This window comes from Corythoichthys intestinalis, chromosome 13, assembly GCF_030265065.1.
Source record: "Corythoichthys intestinalis isolate RoL2023-P3 chromosome 13, ASM3026506v1, whole genome shotgun sequence".
Lineage (NCBI taxonomy): Eukaryota > Metazoa > Chordata > Actinopteri > Syngnathiformes > Syngnathidae > Corythoichthys > Corythoichthys intestinalis.
In genome coordinates, this window is record NC_080407.1 from 56223147 (window position 1) to 56240451 (window position 17305).

General features: G+C 42.4%; 3 protein-coding genes across 5 annotated transcripts in view; 1 reads left to right on the plus strand and 2 right to left on the minus strand.

Moving 5' to 3' along the window:
* trpc5a (transient receptor potential cation channel, subfamily C, member 5a) overlaps positions 1-10312 on the minus strand; it is a 95207-nt gene extending 84895 nt beyond the window's left edge. Inside the window, exon 1 of the mRNA XM_057854072.1 lies at positions 10081-10312. The gene's annotated coding sequence lies outside the window, so the exon portion shown is untranslated. The remainder of the gene's footprint in view (positions 1-10080) is intronic.
* epoa (erythropoietin a) lies at positions 589-13694 on the plus strand. 3 transcript variants are annotated; one of them, XR_009066555.1, is made up of 6 exons: positions 1639-1809; positions 10071-10201; positions 10262-10345; positions 10406-10570; positions 12515-12921; positions 13111-13694. XR_009066555.1 is itself a non-coding variant. In XM_057854084.1 (5 exons), exons 1-5 carry the CDS (start codon positions 1453-1455, stop codon positions 12665-12667), a joined length of 546 nt encoding a protein of 181 aa, XP_057710067.1. In that variant the 5' UTR covers positions 589-1452; the 3' UTR covers positions 12668-13689. The 3 variants fall into 3 exon arrangements, 2 of the variants coding, with proteins under 2 accessions (XP_057710067.1, XP_057710066.1); XM_057854084.1 differs by lacking the exon at positions 1639-1809 and adding an exon at positions 589-1465 and having other exon boundaries at positions 12515-13689; XM_057854083.1 differs by having other exon boundaries at positions 12515-13688.
* Positions 13695-14232: 538 nt separating this feature from the next.
* pop7 (POP7 homolog, ribonuclease P/MRP subunit) lies at positions 14233-17161 on the minus strand. Its single transcript, XM_057854187.1, has 2 exons — positions 17017-17161; positions 14233-16845 (listed from the first exon to the last, which is right to left on the minus strand). The coding sequence occupies exon 2, from the start codon at positions 16829-16831 to the stop codon at positions 16385-16387; it is 447 nt and encodes a 148-aa protein (XP_057710170.1). The 5' UTR covers positions 16832-16845; positions 17017-17161; the 3' UTR covers positions 14233-16384.
* Positions 17162-17305: the final 144 nt, after the last annotated feature.

Consider the following 17305-nt stretch of genomic DNA (forward strand, 5'->3'; position numbering starts at 1 on the left):
CTCCCTCTCCCCACGCTCTGTCGCTGGCTAGGACATAAGTAAACAGCTCAGTGGGAGAGCAAACACTGCAACAATCAGTCAACAATGTCTCCTTAACTAATAACGCGGCCGTGGTCGAGCCTTTAAGCTGGGATTCAACACGCATTTGTGCATTTCCAGGGACAGGAATTTAAAGGAAAGTCCTCCCTGCCTGGATTAAATTGAACTGCATCTGATCGAGGAAATGTCGTGCACCTATAGTATGAGGTCACTCAAATTATTCAAGTGTCAAGGCAAGGTCAACTCTCGGTTGTGCAAGCATGACTTGTGAATGGCTGCGACTTACATGACACGTGTGTCATGATGTCGAGAAATTGCGTCACAATAGTGTGTGACATTGCAGACCACCACCACGCTTCCCCTCCTGCATGACATGGCATCCTATGGGCCACTTCCAGGAAAGATCAATGCCTTTTAATGGCTGCTCTTCCACGAGGTCACGGCGAGAATGTTTGATATCGGCATGCCTATCCCATGCGATCGACTCACCCCGTTCAACTCGACTTTCCATGACATGAATAAAGCGAGCGGCCGATGAAGCGGCCATGCTGTCTCCTGCGTTTGACCGCGGGCCATTTGTGTCATCGTGTCACAAGGAAGCTATATCATGTCTCGCCTATTTGACAAACACTACCCGCTCACACTAGCGAGGCCGCCGCGGACAGGATTCTCGGAATCCCTTGCCTCTTCCTGTCGCGGAAAATTGCGTTTTCATTCCGATGGGATTTTTATTCTCGGGCTGGGGAGGGCGCCTCAGTGGGCAACGTCTGTGTCTTCAATGTAGACGACCGTCATCGAACGTTGTAGAAAAAGCACCGGTTTCTTGCTGGGAGAGCAGGAACCTCGGGACTCATCGTCTTTATCCAAACATTCCCATTGGTGCCCACTTTGATTCCGGAAAAGGCTGGGAGAGCAAAACAAAAAACCAATTTGATGTCAAAACAAATACATTCTACAGTATATACCTTTTCCTTGGGGACACACCTGCGGACACCTAATTTGTGAGTTGCCATGCGTGTCAGTTGCATTTTACATGAACTCATTTTGATATCTTCCATCACAAGCCCCCTCCTCAATCATTTGACAAATAAAAAACAAACAGCCGCATTATCAAATGGAAAGTATCCAAACAATGGATGGGAAGTCTGTGCAACTTTTTTGCGAGCCACTATTTACCTTTTGGGACTCCTTCTTTATAAACAGCTTCGTTTGGATAACAAAGAGATAAAACCGTTTTGGGGCCGTCGCCACGCGGACAATACGTTTGTATTCCCTTAGGCACGCATGAATTATTAGAAATAAAAAGGATCGGGTTATAGGAAGACCTACCGGATAAGTGGCGCGGATCCCCCTGGTTTCCAATGAACGGACCGAGGCGCGCGGGCGGATGGTGACAGCAATGCGGACACTGCCATGGACTTGCCCGGTGAGTAAAGAGTTTGTTTGTTTTTCCCCTGCGGGCGCGCAGTTTGTATATTGAACCATTGAGTGCGACAAAAGACGCGCGTCCTCGCCTTTGGGAGGGCGCGGGGGCGGTGAGGCGGGCAAATAAAAAGCTTTCGCCAAAGCCGAGCGGTGATGCACACGCACGCAGTCCTCTGGGGGAAGGAGGGGGTCGCCTTCTCTCTACGACGGAGATTTGAAGGAGGTGGAGGCGAGGAGAGGAGGGGGCGCGACTTTTCTGGGCGCTGGCTTCTTTGATGCGCATTTGCTGGCATGTTCTTGAAAGATGAGGCAGCCGTGTGCGAATGTTGCAGAACACCGGTAGAGGTAAGCACCTTATCACCTTGTTCTGCTGCGTCATGCGCTGACAAAACATGATCCAGCATGAGTGCGCAAATAGGGAATATTGACACTGCTGTCGCAGGGGTTGGACACTCACTCGTGGGTGGCAAAAGGCAGTTTCATCGGACAACTCTTTTGGATAACTTGCTCTGTTTTACGGTCAATTTGAAGCTGAAGAGCGTCTCCATACGATAGAGTTCAAAGACTAAATAATGACCGCTTGGATCGATTTGTTCAGCATTCCTAACGTGCCGAACAATTATTGGAATACTATAGCACAATGTCAGGCCTTATAAACTATGGCTGTCGAGTGAAATGATGAGACACATTGCTAAACACTGATTACAAGGATTGTTGTTGGAAGTCTGGACTTTAAAAACGTCTTCCAATGTTGCTCCACGTATGTGCATGGGCGCTCATGTGGAGCCGCCGTCAGCATAAATAAATGTTTTAGTTAACTATTATGTTCATCATATTGGATTGGAGGCTGCTCATGATGCAATAATACTTGAATCTGTGCTTGTTTATATATTTCTTTTATATATAATTCTCTTTGACAGACCAGTTTGTGTAATTATGCAAGTTGGGCAGGTGTTGATCCAGTTCCTGTGATGTACATGACCAAGGGCGTAGGTTTGCATAGGGACGGTAGGGACATAACACAAGTAACTTTTCAGGATGCTCAAATTGTCCCCAGCACCAACTTTTAAGCAACTTTATTTGCGTTATATAATGGCTTCAATTATATGGGCCATTTAGATTGTCTTTCCATGTTTTAATTGTTGTAATTGACCCTACCATTATTAGGTGAAAAATATGTCAGTGTTGTGGAGGTGGGGAACATGCCACTAAATTTTGCAACTGAAAGTCCGACCTGCATCAGAGTTAGCATAACATTAAACTTAGTGAACTTGCTAACTTGTGAAACTCGAGTAGAAAGCTGCCTAGAGGTGTCTTCCTGTATGTTTTCTATTGTCAACTTGAATTCAACTGTGCATTTTGTGCATTTATTGATTAATTAAAATGTATTTATTTTTTTAAAAAAGCATATTTGCAGCCTATGCTCAAAAACACAACCACTGTAAATTTCCTTGAAATGAAGGTAGCATTTTGAAAAACGACTTTCTCCCGGTGAAAATAATATGAACTTTTTTCATTTTTATGTTGTAACCAGCTATTTTTTGAGAAATGTATCCAATCTGTTTGGTCTTATTAATGTCCTGTCCCCAGCAAAAAAGTGTACATGCAGGTTATGCTGTAATTGCGTCCCTACCAATGTTGACACCAAACCTACGTCCTTGTACATGACTGATTCTCAAAGTGGTGATGCTGGTACTTGGAGAGTTTTAGGTGGTACTTGGTGCGAAAAGTTTGAAAAACACAGGTTTGCACAATTACTTCTAATCAGGTGGAAGCTACAAAAGTGCAAAGCGGCATTATTCTTGAACGCTTGCATGCATACCTAAAATGTGTCTATCTCAACACATTCCACCACAGCAGAGTCTACGGAATTTAAAAACGACGCTCAGGAAAAGCTGCAATCCTATTAAGTCGCAGTGATCTTCCAAGCAGCAATTTTGGAAATAGCGGTGATGTCGGAGGGTCATTCTTGCACCTTACGGGGGTCAGTTGTGCCTTTTTTGTATACTGACTGCAAAGTTGCCATATACTCGCCCAGCCGTCCTCAGTGAAAAAGATCAGACCATCCCGTCAAATTCACTTCTGGATGGCCTGGCCTCCGTTAAAAATTTGCCAGCCATCGTCGCGCTGACGAAATCCCCCGCCGCGCGAGGTGATAATACAGGTCCACGCATTCTCACGTAGGCAACGCCGGAGGTGCAGAGGTCAAAGTTAATCCTCACATTGGCGTCACACGCTTGTGTTTGCAAAGGAGGCTAATGATTTGCACACATCGCAAGACCAGGGATGTCAAACCGATTCCGCAAAGGGCCAAGTGGGTGCAGGAATTCATTCCGACCGAACCGGCGTCAATTAATTGATTCAACTGTAGGAGCAAAGAGGGCTGATCTCAAATCTGAGATGGCACATTGGTGCTCTCTGCTGGTGATTATGTCTCATTAGCCTTGGCTAGAAACTTGTCGTTCACAGTAGAGCTGCTTCGTACATGGGAGCTAATCACAATTTAATACGGAAGCTCCTGCACTAAAATGTCTAGACTGCAAAACCCAAGGTGATTGGGTGGAAATATTGTTTTTTCACAATTTTAAGGATGTACAGTTTAAAGTCAAAACACTATGGGAAAGCTAGATAAAAGTAGAGAATTAGCCTTGCACATTCATATCATTTTCTTAAATAGCCATAGAATTGTCAACTCCGTTGCCTCTTGGGCTTCAAGATCACTTGGTAGCGCCACAGGGCAAATGAACCACCACGAAGCTTTGAACCAATTGGCTGCATAGCCCGATTGCTTCAACAAGCTTCATTTGGCCATCACTGCTCCATGTATATCTTTCACTTCCCTTGGGAGAGACAGCCAACCTCTGCTGCCACCTACTGTCAACACTGTTGTTTTACAACATATTGTTATCATGCCTCCCAGCATGCAGTGCGGTGCTACAGATCTAACTAAAGTATAAATGTTGAAATGTACTTCATATGATAGTTTCTTCTTCCTGCCTTTGCTGCTGCTTGCTGCCATCATCATCATTTTTTGTATTTCCTCTGTGGATCAACCGCGCTGGTCTCTCATACGAAAATGGATCTGATTAGATGGTCTCTCAGTGCAATTGACAAGATTTTTTTCAACAAGACACGGTGCACCGGGAGAGCTGTTTTGCCCGGACGGGACCTTCGCCGCTGGTTATGTGAGAGATTCATGGAATCACTGGAAGCCAAGTGTCTTACTGTCCTGTCCGTGGAAGATATCGAGGATATTTGGCTGTTTGGCATGGCGGTCGTGGGGTTCCTTCTGCTCGACTTAGGAGGTGCCCTGCTCTACCGGAAAGTTTCCAAGACGGCAGCTTTCAAGGAAATCAACAAATTTGACCACGGATCAAACGGTGCGATTCACGGCACTGGAAGATTGCGTCGAGGCTCGGCTCAAGAACTGGCTCCGTGGACTGACGGTTCGGACTGAGGAAGGATGGAGAAAAGTGGATGCTACCTTGCGCCAGGTGACGGAACTGTCGGGGCAGGTGACTGAACTCTCGAGGCAGACCGCGACTATTGGCAATGACTTAAGGGACCTGAGGTCTCCGCTACGCCATGAGGAGCGCGTATTTGACTGAAGACCAACCGTATTTGGACACATTAAATTACTTATTCGGCTTAATTTGATTATAATTTTCCTTCCCTTTCCTGAACACATTTACCCCACCCCTCCCTTCTCCTGGAGAGAGCCGCACAGATGGCCCGATCTCTTGCCCTTGATCTCTTCCCAAGGCCGGTCGCAGGGCCCTGCGACTCTTATTTTGTGTACAGACACGTACAAATACTGATTGCGCATACACACACTCTCCCACACACACCCCTTCAGTCCGCCACCGCCTTTTTCTTACTATCACTGCCCCCCCCCCTTCCTCCAGCCATGACTGGTAGTACTTTTATTCGTACAAAAAAATCCCTGCGTCGTGTCATACCCATGCTGTGTTGTATGATATATGTGTGTCTACTTGTAACTTGCGCTGTAATTTCTGAAGAAGAGAGAGAAGAGGCGGCGCGGAACAAAGTCTGCAGCGGCCCGATGCTCACTCATCGAACGTAATTTCGTTGCATCTATTGTCATCTTGTGAGAGCTGGTGTCAATGACAAATAAATCTGAAAACAAACGGAAAGCATTCTTTTTTCTCCAAAGCAATCTGGAACCCCCTCCACTGGTTGGCGCCCGAGGCAACCGCCTAGCTTGCCTATGCCCATGCCCTGGCAAAACCCATACAAATAAATATTTGGCATAGATTGAGTTTAGAATGTTTGCTTCTATTTTGTACTCGCCCTCAATCTCTCTAGGTTTCGACGAAGGTTTGAATTAGAAACAAAAAAAGTTCTCTGCAATTTGTGCTGCTAAGTCTGTATCACTTAATCAAGCCTTCATCTGATGATCCTCTGTACCGTCCCGTCTTACGTCACAGTAGGGCTGCAGTGAAAGAGTGCATTCAGCAGCTCGAGGGGCACAAGGGCCAGGCGGCGTGCCCACATGACAACACAACAGTAGACCTGCTCACACCCGGTGAACTGGTCTCAGATGAAAACACGATGCTGATCCATTGTAGGGATAGTGGAGTTCATTCAGCATCAGCACGAAGAGGAAAAAGTTGAATGATCTCAACAGGAAAGTTGATGGATGGAGATCTAGTTTAAATTCAGCTGTAGTCCAGATGTCAAGAATGGATTTTGAAATTGGTCTGTTTGGCTTAGAGCAGGTTTCACGTGCTGTATGCGAGGATGAAGTGAATGACATTCTGTACGATTGGAAGGCAGAGTACAGCGTTGCACAACTGACAAGCAAAGTTAGTAGAGTTCAAGCAATAGCAATCTTTTTGTGTAAATGACCTCAATGTGAAAAACGGTTGCCCAAAGGATCAAAATATGCAAATTACAAATGTCTCAAATTATCCATTGGTTGCAGACGTCATTGACTGGGCTGCCTTCACACTAACCAGTTGCTGTCGGCGACGCTAAATGAACATCAGTCCCATGCGTGTGATATAAAAGTATTTGGATGCAATTTCCTCTCGACAAACCATCTTGAGTCATAGACTTCATAACCTATTGACATGACACGGGGCCAATTCGTAGGGGGCCTATTTTCAAAAACTTCAAATATTTTCAAAACTAAAGCTGCTACCGACCTAAAACCAAAACCGGCACCATCCTTAGCCATATATGAGTGTGCATGAGCATTGGCAACCAAAAATTCAAGGTCGTTCCCTTATAAAATCCCAAATAATTGTAAGTAAGTATAATCCAAAATGGCTAAGTCTCCGATTTTACACTAGATGCACAAAAATCACCAAATGCAGAGACAATCACCTGTATTTTCAGGATCCATAGCAATATTTAACGTATCATATGACCAAAATAGAAATAAGAACATTTTTTTTAATTTACTATTTAAGTTTTCTACAGCTAATAAATCACTCAATGTAACATCAGAAACTTAATACATGAGGATAACATGCAGAATCAATTATAAATAATATGTAAATCGATTATTAATCAATTCTATATACAATCACAACTTATTATAGAATAGAATAGCCCTTGATAATCATTATACACTGTATACTGTTAGTGAATGAAGCTAGTGGCCGCCTGATGTAAACACACCTTTTCCGGTGAAAATTCTTGTGAATAAATGCTTAAATCCCCGAATTCCTCATAGATATGGACATAAAACAGTCTCGATTCTTGGTTAAAAACAAAGAAACCGTGCAGTTAGCCTTTATTTTACGTATAGTGTTGAAGTACAATGGTACTCTGTTAGTGAACGAGGCCAGCGGCCGCCTGGCGTAAACAGTACTTTTCTGGCGAAAATTCATGTGAATAAATGCTTAAATCCCTGAATTCTTTATAAATATGGACGTAAAACAGTCTCGATTCTTAGTTATAAGCTAAAATACATGCATGTAGCATTTATTTTGCTTAAATATTGCCAACTATGAGGCTAGTCAGTTCCGAAAATTAGCCACCTCCATGTGTAAACAAAGAAGAAAATTCCTGCGAATAAACGCTTCAATATCGCATGCACATTACGAAAAATGTCATATTTACCTTAAATCCTCGAACAAATCACTCCTGAGACAATCCTTCCTGTTTGTATGTGTGTTAAATCCAATCGTAAGTAAATCCACGCTTAAATCCAACATAAGCGTGTGCCGTCTTTGGCTATTACTAAATGAAGCTCGGCCCCCTCTGATAAGGCGTTACGCAAAGAATGACAAAGTGTCACGTCAATAGGTAATGAAGTCTATGCTAGAGTATATTTTTCACCTGACCACCAAAAGGACAAAGTCATATAAATGACGTTGATGTAATAGACGGTTGTTCAAAGAACACAAAAAAATGCTGATGAGCTCTCTTTCGCTCCTCTACTCAATCAAAGAAACAGGAGTTTATTTAACTCGTTGCTTTCCACCTCTACCGATAACCGATCAATTCAAAATATATATCATGACTAAAAGCTTTTCATGAAATGTGTTCAGTCTCCAGAATAAATCGTGCAACGTCATGTAGAATGACAGTAATCCTTGTTGTGCTTGTTAATTTATCACTAGTCACATTCATGGTTGCACTATCCAAGCTCAATCCAAGTGTGACTTGACATCATGTGCACTAATATTAACCAATAAGGCATTGCCTGTTGACTAACAGTAAATCTATGAAAGTACTGTAGCTGTGATTAATATTCATTTTTCTGGATTGCCATCAAGCAAAACGTCATTGTCAGTATAGCACTTTGGTCATCACTCGTATCCATAAGCGGATTTTCAGGGGGGGCCAGGCCCCCCTGTGGTGGCTGAAAAGTGTCATTGCACCTAATTGACTTTCCTATATAGTATATATTATTTTAAAATTAAGAATTTTCCCAAAAAATGTTATAAAATTTTAGGGCTGTCGACGGGCGGTAATTAATTTTTTGAATTAATCACGTTAAAATATTTGACGCATTTAACGCACATGCCTCGCTCAAACAGAATAAAATGAGAGCACAGTGTCATCTCCTTTTGTCACTTGTGTTTTTGGGCGTTTTGTCGCCCTCTGCTGGCGCTTCGGTGCGACTGATTTTATGAAGTTTCAGCACCATGAGCATTGTGCAGTTATTCACATCAGCAATGGCGAGCTTCTAGTTTATTTTTTGTTTGAAAGTTTTACAAATTTTATGAAAACGAAAACATTAAGAGGGGTTTTAATATGAAAATTCTAGAACTTGTACTAACATTTATCTTTTAAGAACTACAAGTCTTTCTATCCATGGATCACTTTAACAATGTTAATACAGAATGTTAATAATGTAATGCCATCTTGTTGATTTATTTTTATGATGATTTTTACTAAACAAATACAGTACTTATATACAGTATGTTGAATGTATATATCCGTCTTGTGTCTTATTGTTCCATTTCAACAATAATTTACAGAAAAGTATGGCATATTTTATAGATGGTTTGAATTGCGATTAATTATTATTAATTTATTTTTAAGCTGTGATTAACGCGATTGAAAATTTTAATCGTTTGACAGCCCTATAAAATTTGTAAAGCAAAAAAACAAACAACAAAAAGAAATGAAATAAGCAAAAAATATATATATATATTTATAATGGGTCAAAATTATTTTTTGGAACAGATCATGTGACTGGCACCTTAGACGGTCATTTGCTTTGCTTAGCGAAAAACACCTGAGGACTGAAGAGGCAACATGGATATACGTCATTTGTTTTTCAAACCTAAACTTTCAAAAGCGACAACTACTGAGCAAAACCAAAGATTGAAAATGTGGACCATGAAACGCTAGAGACCCCCCATCAAAATGGCGAGCGGAATTTCAATTTGCCCCACTAAAGATGCTAATTGTACAACAAAGCCACCACAAGTGTCTTGCCAATGTAGTTACCCCCGTCAAAAATGGTGCCCCCTGGCCGCGGGAGCGCACACACACTCATTAGTTATGAGTTATGTCGACTTAAACAATGAATTGAAGCCAGAAAAGAACCACAGTTATATATTTTGGACATTGACGTTCATCAAACTGGAGAAACTCCATACAGGACTTGAATTACAGTAATAACAGTTATAGGTCATCCTATGAGTAAAACAGTGAAACATTGCCTTTTTTACGTTCAGTAAGTATGTTATGTTATACGACAGAAAAAGAAAAAAAAAAAAGTTTTTTTTTTTTTCTATGGATGTGCCATGTTTTAAAACCTCGTAGATATCTAAAACATGGAAATCAAGCAAATCAGTGCAGCGCAGTGGCTCTGCCCAGGGGATACAATTTTTGACTGAGGGTAACTACATTGGTACGACACCAGCGGGTCGTACCATATTCAATGGATGACAATGATGGCAAAAAGCGTAGCCTAAGCAGCCTGATTTGGAATTCCCCTCAAGAATGATGGGAAACAAAAAAAAACACTCATTTTCAACTAATTATTATAAATATTCTTGTAAGTTAATTTTATTGCTGACACTCCGTTTCGGGGTCACCAACATGTTGTGCCCCCACTGCCCCAAAAGTCAAACTCTGCCTATGCTCGTATCTACGTTGAACTGAATATTTTGTTCCAGGACTACTTGCCTTGCTGTTGATGGTGTTGGAGTGGACCTGCCCAAGCCTTCCATCCCCGCTGAGGCCCATCTGCGACCTGAGGGTCCTGAACCATTTCATCAAGGAAGCGCAAGACGCCAAAGTCGCCATGGTGAGGTCCGGGTGACGCCATAAGGTTAACGTTTCAGCAATCCTCCGCTCGTCTTTCCAGAAGTCATGCCGGGATGGATGCACCCTGTCCCAGTCTGTCAGCGTCCCTCAAACCAGCGTAGACCCTGTGTGGGAGAGCAAAAATGTAAGACTGACATTCTTGGTCTTATTCAGTTCCTGGTTTTCATGTCATTATTTTGGCCAGGCCTTGGAGAAAGCCCAGGAAGTGCAATGTGGCTTGAGGCTTCTGCAGCAAGCCCTCAGCTTGCTGCGTAGCTCGGTCACCAATGTGGCGCTGCACAGTCACGTTGACAACTTGGTGAGGAGCGTGCCCAGCATCGACGCCGTGCTACACAGGCTCAACATTCCGGTGAGTCGTCAAAAGGGGAAAAAACATGGACTCGTTTAGCTTCAGACAAATGATTGTTCTAAATAAGGATTGGATTTGCCTTTTTGCCAAACTCTGGGTTTTATTTGTGTCCCAAAACAAAAGCCAAACTGTTCTCCCATTTGATGAAATGAGTTTCTGCACACTAGAACACAGGCTGCTCTTCAAAATGTTATCAATATTTTCACTAATGACATGCCTCTGTTGACCTAATAGCAGTTGGATTGTCAACGCCGTTCGCTAAATGACGGGACATTTGAGTGTTTTTTCGGTGTGTCGTTTGAGGCACTTTCCTGAATCCTTCTGAGTCATTTTGGACAACCGCCTGCTTTGTGGGAAAAGGTTGGAAAGGCTCTTTTTTACTTCAGCGTGACTGCGCCCCAGGGAATAAACAAACCGTGGTCGGTCCAAGGAAGACGCACGGCAAACACCAAACACGGAGCGGTATCGACGTCAGGCCCTCTGAAATGCTTCAGAATTCCCACAGACACGCTCAAACGTCCCGAATAAAGGTCTTCCCAGAAAAGAGGAATCTGTTTAGTTATGCAATGACACACATTTCAATGAATTTTTAACAATTTCCCTCTAGTGTTACTCGGAAGAGAAACAGTTTGAGCGTAGGTCGGATAAATTCAATTGTTATGTACTTATTTAGTTTCATTCGTTCAGGGAGAACACTCTTGAAGTAGCACTATGTTAGATATGTGGCCAAAAGTGGTACTGCAACCCTGGTGATGATGGTGATAACAGTGACGATTGCTCTAAGACAGCAAGGGAAGCTCAGCTTCCCCCTAAATGTCAGAAAATATGTGATCAAATTGCTCACAGTTAGCTTCTTATCATTGGTTACAATGCAGCTTTCTCAGTGTTTAATTTGTAAATCATAAGGTGCCGGAACGCAAAGTACATATGACAGCGCAGGGATGACAAGACGGGCACTGGTCCCGAGACATACGCAGAAAATGGTGCTTAAAACAACATGCAAATTCCCGCTTGTCATGCTGTGGGACTTACAAGCCTCAATTTTAGATAATATCCATGGTATAAATGTTATGAAAATTATTTAGGCTATACTCTGCACAGCACGGGCAATTGCCCACATAATCACTGAAGGGACTTACAGTAACGTGCAGTCTAACTTGTAAAACATAAAAAAAATCAGAGATTACAATAGATAACACAAACCCATTCTTTTGCGAGCGCTGTAGCTGGCCCCCACTCCAGGTGCCACTGAACCTGACCGGCTGCTGCCACGGTAGAAGCCTCCTGCCCCAGCTTGGCTGGCAGTCCGTGAACCTGGCTAGCTGTTGCGGCGCTAGCCTCCTGCCCGTTAGCATGATCGCTGCAGCTGCCCTCATCGCCGATTGTTGCTTTTTTGACTCGTTTTGAACCATCTTCTTTTTGAAAAAAGAAAGTAAATGCAACTGTCTTTTTGGCATGTTGAAATACTGTTTGATCCTGGCTGCTAGCTGCCCAGATGCCGCAATTTTTTTACGTCACACGAGAGGTGCCGGATCAGCCCAAATAAGTCCCGGAACACAGGGAGGCCAAACTCAAGAGGTGCCGGATCCTGTTCCGGTATGATCCGGCACAAATTAACCCCCGAGCTTGCTTTTTAATTCATTGGCGCAGCCTCACAGTCCTTTAAACAGTGTTGACGCTGATGCGTCTTCATAGTTTAGCAGTGGTGGAATGTAACAAAGTACTTTGTTACTGTACGTAAGTGCTTTTTTGTGTATATGTATACGACGTGGATGGTTTCGTTTTCACGCCCCGTGCAACCATACTGTAACCGAGGACTAGAGGCAGCAACACAAGTACAAGCAAGATTGGCAGGTGACCAGCATCTGCCACTGGGTTATAATTGGGAAGGACACTTTGTCCATACAGTGTATTTCAATGGATGTTTCTGGCTCCATCTTACAGGAATATACGCCTCCAGAGGGCTCGGCGGGCCAGGACAGCACATGGCGGGCGTCCACGGCGGGCGACTTGCTCCAAGTGCACATCAACTTTTTGCGAGGCAAAGTGCGCCTCCTTCTCACGGACGCGCAGGCCTGTCAGCAAGACGTCAGCTGATCGGCTGGGCTCCCCACTCCAGGCTTTAGCCTCCCCTCCGATGACCTACTTGCTAGCTGCTGGAAGTGGTGTGGAATCATGAAAAAAAGCACAAAGCCACAACCATTCTTTTTTTTTTTTTTTTTTTTTTTAAACTATGTTAGGTGAAGGCAAAGAGCAGTCACTGCTGGAGAGAATCGCCCCTTGAAATGTTCTCACGGATGAATACTGACCAAAATGAGGCTTTGAGAAGCATAGCCCTTGCACTGGTTTGAGTACGTTTAAGGATTGTCTCCTCCCTGACAGTTTTCAAAAACGGAACTGAGAGATTTTACATAAAATGATTGAGGCCTTCACAGATTTGTCCGCTATGTATAGTTTGACATTTTTACTCAGTGACTAGGTTGCATATTTTTTTATAAACATTGTGTAATAGCTATTTATACAGATTTTCTACTTTTTAGCTTTGTACTTTGTGAATGTTCATCGTTCCGGTGGCCGCGCGACCGAATAGTGAAAGCCACATTTGACTCAGCGTGGTCGCCCGCTCCCAAACGAAGAGGACCAAGTCAACGGGGCAGCCAGAGGTCAAACAGGAGGACATGAGAACTGTGAAACTGCTCCGTCATGATCCGTCCGACAAACAATCGAGCCGGGCCTGCACGGTGATAGCCCGCTTAAAGAAACAAAAACATCCTGGAAAACTGACTCGGGAGAGCGGGAAAGCAATCCGTCCCCGGAATCTGCGTCATTCCAACCAAAATGGACCTTCAACTATTCCAAACCCGTCCACTTTTCTTCCGTGTTTTCCTCTTTTTTTTTTTACTTGTTGTGCAAGTGCAAGAGCTTTTGAGGATGTTTGCACATGTTCACCTTTCCTGTTTTCACATTGAGAGTCCAATCACTGTATAAGTTACTATTTAAATACAAAATATTATTCTTGGATAAAGAAATGATAAAAACAAGCTGTGTCTTCATCTTCCTGTCTGCAATTAGCAAATACGAACCCGAAAACAAATGGATACTTATATATATTTTTAAGGACTAAAAAGTTACCGAACAATCCAGAAATACAATATTATTGCCAAAAGTAACTAAAATAGATAGGTTTCATACTTGGCAACACTCTCGGAAAAATCGGAGGTACCAGACCATCGGATCGGAACTCCAAATCGGCAGATTCTCAAAAACAGGTGACTCTGACTGAGGTGCAAAAATATGTGATCGTGACATCCCTTATTGTATTGAAATGTACTTGATACATTGGAAAACGTTTGGGAAGCATAACTAAGGATTTCCCCCCCAAATGTAATTTGGCGCCCCCTCCACTAGATAGCGCCCTAGGCAACCGCCTACCTCGCCTATGCTTAGCCTGACCGTGTACTATATAGAAAATGAAAACCCTTCTCATTATATGAGTGTCAACTGTTCTAAATCTGAAATTGTTTTTGGTTGAGCAACAAACTTTTGAAATCATGGAATACTTGTGAATTTAATCATCAAAATGATCATGATCCGGATTTTATCCATATTTGTGCAGCCTTGCCATCCAGCACCTAATGTGAAATAAAACTCACGTATAGATGTATGTTTTACAGGTCATTTTATTGCCAGTTCAGAGACAAACTTTCTATTCACAAATGTTGGGGAATCTTGAGGAAAACGAGGGACACCGAAACATCAAAAACATACGGAGCCCCTAAGGTGGCATGGAAGAAGAAGAAAAACGGGGGGGAAAAAAAAAAAAAGTTGACGATATATATATATTTTTTCAAGTGCCAATAAAAGGACAGGGATGATTTATTTTCTGTAAAATAAAAAAAAATTAAAAAAAATTTTAAACACAGAAGTAAAAAAAAAAATAGCGGTCGAAGCAATTTTTTTCAAAGCAACAAAGAAAAAAATTCACACCGAGGCAAAAAAAAAATTTTTTTTTTACATTGAAGAAAAAAAAAGTTAATATTGAAGCAAAAAAAATCTCGGAAGATAATAACCAGACAAATGTCCTCTTTTCTTACACGGAGCCCATGTTCTCTGCATTCAGTATAGCAATTGGTTTCTAATGAAGTCAACAAGGACCGCCAAATAACAGAATGTTTTCAGATAAAAATGTCCGGTTGCATTTAAGACTCACTTCAAATGTCTTCCGCTTATTTGGAAACTGTGCTTAATATCAAGAATTGATCTTATGTCATCATATTTTAGGCCCATTTCAAAGTAAAACTCAATTGAGTGAACACGCTCCATTGTTGCCATTGTTTACCTGGAAATTGAGCCGCACAACGCATATTTAAAACAGTGGAATTATGTGGGTTTTTAACCACTTTTTTTTTGTGGCTTCAATGTAAAACAAAAAACAAAAAAAAAGTTTTTTTTTTGTTTGTTTGTTTTTTTATTATCTTCTTTCCAGGGCGTAGGTTTTCATAGGGACAGTAGGAACATATATAACACTAGCAACTTTTCAGGATGCTCAAATTGTCCCCACCAATTTTTAAGCAACTTTATTTGCATTATATAATGACTTCAGTTATATAAGTAATTTAGAAAACCCCACCTCCTTAAAACTGTGGGTGTGGGGGAACTAATTCCTTGTTTTCAGTGTAAATCTACTAATAAGTGAAATTACCTGCCAGTGCTTTAAAGTAAATTTTACTCAAATTTCTTGAAATAAACTAGCTGAAAAAAAGTTCAAGACTTTTTTTAAGCAAAAAGTTTGTATTCTTAAACTTGTCAGAAATGGTTTTAATTCAAGAATGGATATTGTTCAAAACATTATTTGAAAGCTTTTTTTCCTTGATTTAGGTGAAAAATGACCAACTTTTAGATGTATGGGCTTAACAAGAATAGTAGTATTTAAAGTAAATTGTAGAATCTGACTCATTAATCTGTTATCTAGCCTTTAACACTTTAACACAGATTCAGGGCCGGCCCAGCCTATACGCAGACTATGCAGCTGCTTAGGGCCCCTGACCACTAGGGGGCCTCCAATCTGGCAATTGTAAATTTATATTCTATTTTGTTTACTACAGTTTGCTTTGACTTTTGTGAGTTTTGATACTCGATTACAAGCTTAAAAAAAATAAAAGTTCTTCTTTAACTTTTCTTTCCTCTTTTAGAAAAAGGTTTGGCGCTATCTACTGTAGGTACTGACAATCATTTGGGGTGAGAAGTTTGAAGTATTCAGTGCAACAAAATCTGATTTATATACAAAATATGGACGTATGGGTTGGATATGCATATATGGGTTTCACAGTACACTGTGATGAAATAGTGGGCCAAAAATATGGGCCCATTTGGATTATTTTGCTTAGGGCCCCCAAATGGCCTGGGCCGGCCCTGACTAGATTTAAGAATATTGATCAGATTAAGATTAGATGTTAAAAAAATTGTAGTGTGAAAGTTAGTATAAGTAGTATAATTCAATACAGATTTTACGTTAATCATTTAGCCTATCAATGAATTAGGTTGATATTGGTGAGAAATGTTGCCCTGACCCCCATTCACCCAATCTGTTTGGTCTTATTAATGTGCTGTCCCCAGCAAAAAGTGTACATTCAGGTTATGCTGGTATACTGCTTGTGCTTCCGGGCCACTTTTTATTTTTTCCCCTCCGTCTTTTTTTTTTTAACTTCTTCCATGTCTCCTTAGGGGCCCCGTAAAAACATAAGGGAGACGTGAAGATCAAGGCAAAAAAAAAATGACTTTGGACGGAAGGAGGCTTCTTATCGCACTTGTTTATTAGGGATCGGGGTAAAAAACCTTGATGTGGATAGCCGAGTTGTTGCGAGTGCGCGTCATGGGCTCCGCGGCCTCGTCGGGGTCCTCGGGCTCCAGGTCGTCCACCAGCTCCACCGTGGAGGTGTTGGCGGCCAGCTGCAGCGCCCCCTGGCTGCTGGCCTGGAGCTGCAGCGCGATGTTGATAGCCCGGTTGATGGCCAAGCCCAAGCCGTGCACGCAGATCTCTCGGTGCCCGCCGCCGTCCAAAAGCTTCTGGCAGCGTGCGAGCTGAGCCCTGAAGTCCGTTTTCATATTGACGTACACGTCGTTTCGCCTCTTGGGGAGTTTGCGGGGCAGCCGCTTCCGGAGAGTGTACTCCACCGGGTCTATGTCGACGGCGCAGTGACCGCTGTCGGAGGATTGGCCGAGCGTGGCCGACGACATCCCGGGATTGCGGATCTCGGTCATATTTCCACCAAATACTGCATCGGGACAAATATTGACTGAACGTTTGCATTTGACGTCTCTACCGCAACACACCGCCGGCTGGAAGCGGATTAAAGCACTGACAATATGCACACACAAAAAAGTGCTTTCTGCTTCTCGACAATCAATTTGAAGTTAAAGCAAAGCCACGTCGCCGTAATTCTTACCTCCGGTGGATAATTCGAGGATATGTTCGCTTTTTCCTCGTCACTTAGCAGAGCAGCATTTTAGGACAGGCGTTCCTGGATGAAGCTGTGACTCGGAAGTAGAAGAGTAAAACAGGAAATTGACAAAATAAAATTGGGTCGCGTGGCAAACTATGGCTGACGTTTTCACCCGGACAAGTTAACATGAACTATATTCCAAAACGCTGAAGTTGCTTACACTGGCAAATAATGGATTTTTGCTTAGCAGAGTAGCTTTTATTTTCCATATGTACGAAGTAGATCGATACAC